Source organism: Plecotus auritus (assembly GCF_963455305.1).
Source record: "Plecotus auritus genome assembly, chromosome: 8".
In the NCBI taxonomy this organism is placed as follows: domain Eukaryota; kingdom Metazoa; phylum Chordata; class Mammalia; order Chiroptera; family Vespertilionidae; genus Plecotus; species Plecotus auritus.
Genome location: NC_137782.1, coordinates 164,832,997 through 164,842,578, shown reverse-complemented (window position 1 = coordinate 164,842,578; position 9,582 = coordinate 164,832,997). Strand labels below are relative to the sequence as shown.

General features: G+C 52.4%; 1 protein-coding gene across 3 annotated transcripts in view; it reads left to right on the top strand.

Annotated features, from left to right (window-relative positions):
• Window positions 1–1,184: 1,184 nt before the first annotated feature.
• The window catches only part of EFR3B (EFR3 homolog B), a 71,767-nt gene continuing 63,369 nt past the window's right edge, over window positions 1,185–9,582 (top strand). For all 3 annotated transcript variants that reach the window (XM_080686940.1, XM_080686939.1, XM_080686938.1), the window contains exon 1: window positions 1,185–1,405. In XM_080686940.1, coding sequence (XP_080543066.1) covers window positions 1,399–1,405 — 7 coding nt within the window. In that variant the 5' untranslated portion in view covers window positions 1,185–1,398. The remainder of the gene's footprint in view (window positions 1,406–9,582) is intronic.

The following is a 9,582-nucleotide window of genomic DNA, read 5'->3' as shown; positions in this document are numbered from 1 at the left end:
GTAAAAGAACAGAATAAACCTGGAAATAGCAAGGAAGTGGGAGGGGATGGTGAGGACAGAGAGAAACAGAAAACATGGGCTTGGGGTACACAGAGAGAGCATTGTTCCAAGAATCCAGCAATCTGGATTCCCTCTCTCTGGGCTCTCTCCCTGCCTTGGGTGAGGAAGGAAAAAATAAATAAATATGAGAGTGCCACTGTGTACTGTCATGAGGGTTTTATATCAATTTCCCAACAGTCCTGCAGGAAGCTGAGGCCCAGAGAGGGTGGATGACTGGCCTGCAGACACACAGCTCAGTGGATCGAGAAAAAAGAACACAAACCAGCCTCTCTCAGCCTCAGTTTCCTCTTCTGTAGAATGGAAATCATTACACCTCCCCTCCCTAATATCTAGCAGAAACCTCAACCAGGGGGGCAAGAGGAGAAACTAAGAAGTAAATATTGAAAGTGGATGTGTGAAATGTAGAGGAGGCTGGGTGAGAAGCCGAGGGAACGCCCAGAGCTGGCCTAGGAGATGTTTTCAGGGTGTGGGTGCTGAGCCCTCTGGGTCTGTTTCTCAACACGGTCCCAGAAGATGGAGCAGCGGGCCCTGGGCACAGGTAGAGAGGACCCTGACTGCCAAGCTTGTGAATAACACGCAACATCTGGGAGAGAAAGAGCAAACTGACGTCCTGCAGCACCTGGGGGCGGAATGGAGTGCATTTCCTGCGTACCTGGCCCAGGATGGACGCTGTTTGATAGCAATCACGTGGTCAGAGTGGCTGGAGGGACGCAGCTGAGGGCTTAATTCGAGAATGGGGCTTGGCTAGGGGAACCAGGGGAGGGTGGAAGGATATTCCCCAGTTCGTCTTCCTTGCGCCCCTGGCTCACCTTACGAATCCAGGAGCCATCTGAGAGAGGGGTACACCTGCCACTTCCAACACCCCTGCTGATCCTCGGGTCCACGGGCATTTTAACAGGAGCAGGGAGTTACCCCGGTTTGGGATAAGGCGCGTCTTGGGATCTGGGTTTGTGGGAAGCTGTCAGGGCCGAGGCCGGCGGGGGGGTGGGGGGGGGCGGGAATCTGCCTGCGGCGGGGCGGGGCGGGGCGGGGCGGGGGTCGCGGCCGGGCAGTGGCCGAGCCGGGGAGGAGGGCCGTCTCATTAGCATAGCCCCGCCCCTCGGCACCGCCCTGCCCAGAAACCGGAGCAGAGGCCGGCGGCGCTTCGCCTGCAAGTAGCCTGGGCGCGCGGCTCCCGGCTCGGGGCCTCCCGGTCCGGCCCCCGCCTCCCGCTCCCGCCCGCCGGCCCCGCAGGCTCCGCCACCGCCGCCGAGTGTGAATGAAAGGCAGGCGCCGCCGGGGGCTGGCTGCAGGCGACGCGGCGACGCGGCCCCCGCGGGAGGCGCCAGCCCCGCGGAGATGTACGGTAAGGAGGGCTCTGCCTCTCGGCTCGCAAACTTGCAAAACGCGGACCATTGTCTCCCGCGGGGGCCCGGCGAGGCCACGGGGCGCGGACTCGGAGCCCGGCCGGCTCTTTCTGTCTGTCGCTCTGTGCGCGCGCGCCTGTGCTGAAAGGACAAAGATGCCCGCGCTGGGGACCCTGGGTCCCCGGGATCCTTGGGGCGGGTGGTTGCAGGCGATGGGGCGGTGGGCGATGGTCCGTCGGGGGTCGGGGGCTGGGTGATCCGGAGCGCTGGGCTCTGGGAAAGCGGGTCTCCCCTAGAGTCTTGGTGAAGGTGGTCATGTGTGACAGCGTTTGCAGAATTGACAAAAGCGGGTGGTGCTGAGGAGTTTTCTGCGGAAGCCGGTCGGGATTGCGGAGGGCGGGGGGACGCTCGCTGCCCGCCTTCCGTCCGGCTGCGGGGATGTGGGAGGCGGCGCCCGCGGTGCAGAGGGCTGGGGAGTCAGCCGGCCCTGGAGTCTCGTCTCGCGTCTCCTGGATGGATGTGGCCTCTGCCTGCCCCAGGGGCCCAGGGACCCAGGTCCCCTAACTTCCAGACTGGCCCTCTGCAGTGATCGAGGAGGGAGACGTTGCTGAGGGCGCAGCGCAGCTCTGGGTAGCCACCTTCTCGCTGTCCCCTGGCCTCTCTCCCTTCTCCCACCACCACCCCTGATGTGCAACAGTTAGCCAGACCCTCAGGATGCGTGGTCTGCTTCAGCACTGGCCAGGAATTCCTCCGGTTTGGGAGGCAGCGTGGGTGAAAAAAGGGGAGCACTTTGGTTTCCACATTGCAGCACTGGGGACCCAGACCAGTCTAGAAATCAACTGCATTACAGAGCATCCAGACGCTCCGAACCGCTGTGGTGTGTGTGTGTGTGTGTGTGTGTGTGTGTGTGTGTGTGTGTGAGAGAGAGAGAGAGAGAGTATCCAGATGGATGTAAGACCATCAGAACCCAGATTCTGACAGTTCTTCTAGGGCTAGCAAAAGAACGGAAATTGTTCTCACCTCCCACGTCCACTGCCAGGCCGGGGCTCAGGGGACACCTGAGGGGTGAGTTTGGGAGAAGAGTGCATTCCCAATTTACATTCCCAATTTAACCTATCACTGAGGCTGCTTGCTGCCTCACTCTGCAAACAGACTGTGAGTCACAAAGTTTGTTGGTGTCAAAGGAAGCTGAGAGCCTGGTACGTAAGACACAGCAATCAGTGGGCCTCACTATGGAGAGAGAGAGAGAGAGAGAGAGAGACAGAGAGAGAGAGAGAGAGAGGGCCTTTTCATCAGTCTCCTTCCCTGCCCAGTTGGTAATACGTCTGTCTGCATTTCTGAACGAGGTCGACATCAGCAAGTATTATTTCTCTTGGATGGATCCAAGGGGGCAGTGGGTGGAAGGCGAGGTTGACCTCAGAGCCCCTCTGCTGGCCGCGGTGCCTCTGGGGAAAGGTAACCAGGCAGGTGTGTTTCATAAGCCAGGACGTTGTGAGGTGCCCAGGAGAGAGCTACTTTCTGACTCTGTTTTCTCCCGTCTTCTTTTCTGCAGACTGAGCAGCCTGAAGCTGCAGATCACTTGACAAAAGCATGTGACTGCAGGGGGGCCTGCAGTGGGGAAGGCGTTAGGGCAAGGCCCATCAGAATGGGTAAGAATTAGGAAGCCTCATTCCACTGGGCCGCGGTCTGAGTCAGTCTGATACCTGAGCCTTGGGGTCCCAGTCTGGTCTGTTGTATGAAGCAAGTCCAGGAAGAGTTGGATGGGACAGCAAGGTGAACTGGGAAGCTAACCTATCTGGCTGCTATGTTCTGATGCCCATAGATTTTTCTTTTTCCTTGGTGATATGTCTGTATTCCTCTAGATGCAAGTAGGGGCAGCACTTACCCCTGAGTGATTCATAGAAAGATTATAGAGCAAGTGCCCTGGGCAGTTGCCTGCAGCAAAGGAAAGCCATTCGGAGGTTATTGTTGTCTCACTCAGTGGAAGCCTTGTCCTGGGAGGTGTGAGGGGGAGCCCACTCTCCAAGGGGAGGGCGCATCCACCTGGATTTTAGCATTTCCTTGACTTTCGTGAAAAGAAAGGGTCCATGTGATACTTGTAATAATTCTTTCCCCAGAAGTCAATAGCCTGATGAAAAAGATGTGGGTGGGGAGATTGGAAAGGCATAGAATCACAGACTTCCTACATTTAGTTCTTATGTTACTTCTGTTAGTTAAAATCCTTGTCTTTTGTGATGAAAAATTAAAATGTATAATGTTAAAGAAATGAAAGTTTGTTCTTTAAAAATGCTATTCTTTTCATGTAATTGTCTTCCCATCTTTTAAGATCATACGATATGACTTTTATATGGGACATATATATTTTCCCATATTTTCCAAGTGAGTTGCCCAAGGTGACATCGTTAGATGGAATAGTGCAAAATGAAAACTGGGGCTTCCTGACCAGTGCGCCCCCCTCCCCCCATGACTTGGGTAAAGTCTCATTAGGAAAATGCCACCATGGATTTTACTTGTTGAGCAGTGAGCCCCTCCCCCCCCCCCCCCCCCCATGTAGAGCCAAAAGTCACCTAAGAGCTTTAGGTAATGATGACCCTTGACTACCCACCTTGGTGACTTGATCTGTTATGAATTCATGTACCCTAATTCCGGTCCCCACCTCTCAGCTGCTCGGCGATCCTGGACAGATCTTTGTCTCCCCTCTTCACCCTTCCTCACTTTACCGCTGCCCTCCCCCCACCCAACTCAGTCTCCCTCAGTCTTCTCTGTCTGTTTCCTTCTGTCTGTGGGGGAATACGGGTCCCGTGGCTTTGCTGGAGGACACAGTGCTATCGGGGACAGAAAGGATCCTAGACCTGGGGGCCGCCCATCTCAATCCAAAAGCCAGGTCTCGGGTACGTGACCTCAGGCAAGTGACGTCCCCTCTTGGAATTCGATCTCAGTAGAAAACGGGGCGGTTGGTTGTGAGGCTCCGAGCCTGGCACTGCCGTGGCCGTGCAACGGAGGAGGGTGTGCGCTCACAAGACGATTGCTCCAGAGCCTGGCCCCTTCGGCTGGTCTTGGGCCTTTACCCGGCTCGCTTCCTCTCTGCCAGCTCCTGAAGATGCCTGTTTGTGTTACCTCCCACCCTGCCTTAAACTCACCAGTCACCTTGACCTAGCTGGCCATTCAAGCCACCAAACACCCAGCTGCTACCTCGGCACGCACTCATTTCCAATCCCCAGTCCCTTTCTGGAAATGGCTGTCCAAAGGCCCCGGGGGGCGGGGTTGGGGACGTCACGGTCTTGTTTATACCTATGAACACAGATTGTCCAGGGACCTGGAACAGTAGAAGCACTGGGGGAGGAAGATTGGGGGCACATCCTGTGCAAACATGGATTCCCACTTGTGTTTCTTTGTGTTGGAATCGTACACCTAGAAGTTGCCCTGTGCCCCTCTCCTGGGATGCAGCCATGCTTGTCCCGCCTGGGAGCAGCCCACCCACCGCTGGGGTGGGGCAGAGCTGCCCGAGAAATGTCACCCTCCAGGATCGGCCCTGCCGGCCACGCAGAGCGATCGGAAAGGTTTTCCCCAGAACACAGTCTGTGTGGCCGGGTCCCACGGAAACGAAGCTGCTCTGACAGTCCCCCTCACCTGTCCTAGCAGGTGCTGCCACCAGCCCAGCAATGCCTTGCGCCCTGCTCTGTGGTCGAGAGTGCTGACGAGGGAAGGTGGCAGGGGCTGACTCTGTAAATGCGCTGCACAGAGCACGCGTGTGTGCGGTGACTGGCGGGCGGGCGGCCTGCAGAGACTGCGGGCGGGGCTGAGTGCCCGAGGTGCAGGGCTCACCTTCGCAGAAATTTCCATAGGTCCTGCTGCTGCTTATCACAGGGGACGCCCCCATACCACACACATGTGGGCGCATGCACACACACACACACACACACACACACACGCTCCACCCTCCTCACCTCTGTGCACACTCCCTACACACAACTACTTACCCCCACGCACAAAACACATGCTCCAACCTCCTTGCCTCCAGCACACTCCCCCCCCCATGAAGCCACTCCCCCCTTCCATGTACACATAGACGCATGCTCCAATCTCCTCGCCTTCCCTGAACAGTCACCCCGCCCCCAACTCCTGTGTCCTTAGGAGGGGGCTGGGTAAGTAGAGCCTGTCTTCTCTCTCTTGCTGCTCACAGTTCAGTGGATTCAGTTGCATTTTTCTTCCTGCTCATAAATAAAAAGTTAATATCACCTTAGAGAAAATCTGGAAAGGAGAGTGTGGGGCGGGGAACCATTCACACTTCTATCCACTAAAGCCAGCCTTTTGTATTATTGTATAAATCACCGCTAGGATTTTGTGCTCGCCTGCTTTTGCCCTTTCCTTTCTCTCTCGTTAGGGGTCCCGTCTGTGCTAACCCCGGCATGATGATAAAGGAGCAGCAGGGAGCCCATAGGCTGGCCCTGCCCGCAGGTCACCTTGGCCCCGACCCTTTCTGAGCCGGTTCCCTGGCTCCACAAAGATGACAGTGCTCACCTCGCAGCAGAGATGAATCAGGATGGCAGAGCTGCCCCCACGTTCCCCTTCGCGCTCTTCAGCTCTCTCTTTCCTCTCTGTTCCTTAATTTTTTTTAAAAAAGGGCAACAAGAAAAATAAACGTATGTCCCATAAGCTTAATGAACAGTGCTTGTGAAACTGTTTCTTGTATCAAACAAAAGAAAAATCTAATTTACAAAGCATCTTTTTCCCCGCCTGGTAGTTACTCATCCTTCCAGAAAATCTGGGAAACTATAAGCAAGGAAAACTGCTTTTACTGTTTTGATGTCTTTCCTTCCACGCATTTGTTTTTGTAGTTGGAATTCTCATTTTACATAATTGTGTATTCTGTTTTTCCTGTTTAACATTAGAATATAAACATCCCCTCTAAATTAATAAAAACTTGCTGACTGCCATTTTTAATGGCTATGCAACAGTCCACCAAATGGATGTATACTTTCCTTACTGTACATTTAGGTTATACATAAAGATTCAATCTTATAACCCTGGGAAGAGTATCTGGTGCCAAAAGATTTCTCTAAAGTTTGGAATAATTCCCTAGCCCAGTGGTCGGCAAACAGCGGCTCGCGAGCCACATGCGGCTCTTTGGCCCCTTGAGTGTGGCTCTTCCACAAAATACCATGGCCTGGGCGAGTCTGTTTTGAAGAAGTGGCGTTAGAAGAAGTTTAAGTTTAAAAAACTTGGCTCTCGCCCTAGCTGGTTTGGCATAGTGGATAGAGCGTCGGCCTGGGGACTGAAGGGTCCCAGGTTCGATTCTGGCCAAGGGCACATGCCCGGGTTATGGGTTTGATCCCCAGTGGGGGGCGTGCAGGAGGCAGCCGATCAATGATTCTTTCTCATCATTGATGTTTCTATCTCTCTGTCCCTCTCCCTTCCTCTCTGAAATCAATATTAAGAAATATAAAAAAAAAAGATGGTCTTTGTGACATTAGTCCACCATCTTCTTAAAAAAATAAATAAATAAAAAATTTGGCTCTCAAAAGAAATTTCGATCGTTGTACTGTTGATATTTGGCTCTGTTGACTAATGAGTTTGCCGACCACTGCCCTAGCCTGTAGCCCTCCAAATTGGTTGATCAAGGTATATAAACATTTGAAAGATTTGGTATCTGTTGTCAAATTGTTTTCAATTTGTATCGATTACCAGTACACTCCCACCAGCCGTTAGGAGAGTACCCATCACCCTAGACTCTCAGAAGCATGAAACACTGAGATTTTTTTCTCCTAATGTTTGCTAATTCGATAGAAAAGTTAGATCATTTTAACTTGTATTCTTTAGTACTGGTGAAGTTAAACCCTTCCTGTGTTTTTTTAGCTGTTTGCATTTTAGTGAATTGTCGTGAGTGTTTTATTTTTTTCAGGATATTAACCATTTGCCTATCCCTTGCTTTATATTGTATGTTTTGAAGGGAAATAGACATAACCCATCAATGGTCTGTGGAGTGCCAGCTGTATATGGTACTCCATAGGGCATCACGGGAGACACAGAAACGAACGGAAGTCCTGTCCACCAAGAGGATTACAGTTTCAGTGGGCAAACAGGTTGTAGAAGGCGCACAAAATGAAATGACACAAAGATAGCTTCAGTCAAATTGCACAGTTGTGCAGGGTGAGATGGAGTAACCCATCCGACGAGGGTCAGCCAGCACTCTTGTAGTGGAAGGTGGGCCTCCTTGGAAGGGCTTCGGGGGAGAGCAGGCATCTGTGCAGGGGTCTGAGCTGGGTGGGGAAGGGAGAGAGGTCATGTCAGGTGGGGGCACCAGTAAGTGCACGGAGGTGGGGACAGAGAGGACCTGTCCAGGTGGCAGAGCTCAGGGGGAGAATTATGTGATGGAGAAGGAGGTGTGTCAGGGAAGGGCGTTTCCACTGATCCCCGTGAGCAGGAGGAGCCGCTGAAGATTTTTAACTGCCCGAGGGCTGATTTGGTCAATCGATGTTTTAGGGAAATGAGGCTGGGGCACTGAGCAGCGTGGGGATGGGATGGGGATGAGGTGAAAGTGAAGAAAGGCAGAAAGACACCAGCTACAGGTGGTAGGCCAAGGAGTGAGGAAGCTGTGGACCCGTTACAGTCGGGCATGTGCTGTGGAAGACGTTTGCCCCTTTAAAAGAAGCAGTAGGACCGGGTGGGTGGGAGAGATGGGGGTGTAGGATAAGGTGAATTGAAACTTAAAAAAAACACACATACCCAATGCACATGAAATGTGGGTTACATAGGCAGGTATAGAAAATGTATATTTTGAAATGGGTGCTAGGTTACCTAGAGCTGTAAACTTACTATAATCTAACTTGTTCAAAAGAGGAATTGGGGCATTTATTTTACATGCACACCTGTGCTACGATAAGTAAAGGAGACAAATCAAAGGAAATGTACGCGTAGAAGAGAAAAAAATAAAGAGCCAAGAATAAAGTTATTTCAGGGAAAATGGCCCACCTGCGGGTGCTGTTGAAAACTCAGTTTCGAGCTCCTTGTAGGCCACAAAAGAGGGAGCCAGTCATTTGCACGTCTCATAGTATCTATAAAAAACTTCCTTAAGAATGTAATTGCCAAGGATAAATACAGCTTTCTGAGATGCTAAGAGCTGATAGAAATTCCTCCCCGAGTTCCTTCTAAAAGAGGTGTATTTTATAAATGTTGATCTAAATTAGATTTTTCTTTTAAAAATATAGTTCCCTTCATCTGCTCTATTTCTGTAGAGTATGGAGACCGGTCCAAATGCAAGTTTGTGGGTTCTGATTCCTCACGTTGAAGTGGTCCCCCCCACCCCCGCCCTCGTGGCTTCCTGCCTGGTTTGCCGGGAGCCAGGACTCCCCTTCGCAGCTGCGGCTGTCATCTCTTGGCCTGGATGAATGTGTCTTCGGAGGGTTTGCTGGAGAAGCCGCTGCTGCCTTCCTAATCCAGGGAGGCCCTGGTGCCTCTCGTTCACGTGCCTCATTCACAGCCACTTATCACAATCTCATCTTCCTGTTGTCCTTATTCCCACTAGACCGGCAGGCAGGCCCGGTGAAAGCAGGGAACTCATTTCTCTGGTTCCCCCCCGGCGTCTTTAGGGCCCGGGACGCTGCCTGGAACAGGGCAGGTGCTCGGAAACCTCCACGAGCCGATGAAGGCTGAGCTGGCTGTCATTTAAAAAATTTACCTCTCTGTCACTTCTGACGCTGTACGTATTTTGGCCATACGTGTGTCGTGAGCAACAATCCATGAATGTGACATGAATAACAATCCATGTCATGAATAAGATGATACTATTATCTTAGCTTCCACGCCTTGGGCACTACTGTGTGATAAGCAGTATTCTAAGCACTTTTTATGTATTAATGGATTTAATCTTCCTCAGATTCTACGAGTTAGGGGTCATTTTTCTCATCATCGAAATGAGAACACTGAGACACTGAGAGGTTTAGCGGCCTGCCCGGGTCTGCACAGTTTTGTGGCCGAGCTGGGATTTGAATCTAAGCATTCCAGCTCCAGAGTGTGGACTCGCCCTCCTCTCACACCACTGTCCTTAGAATATTCTAAACCTTCCAGAGCAGGGGTCGCCAACCGGTGGTCCATGGACCACGGGTGGTCCGTGAGGTCCGTAAGGTTGGCGACCGCTGTTGCAGAGGGTACAGGTCTTTCCTTGGCAGAGCACGCT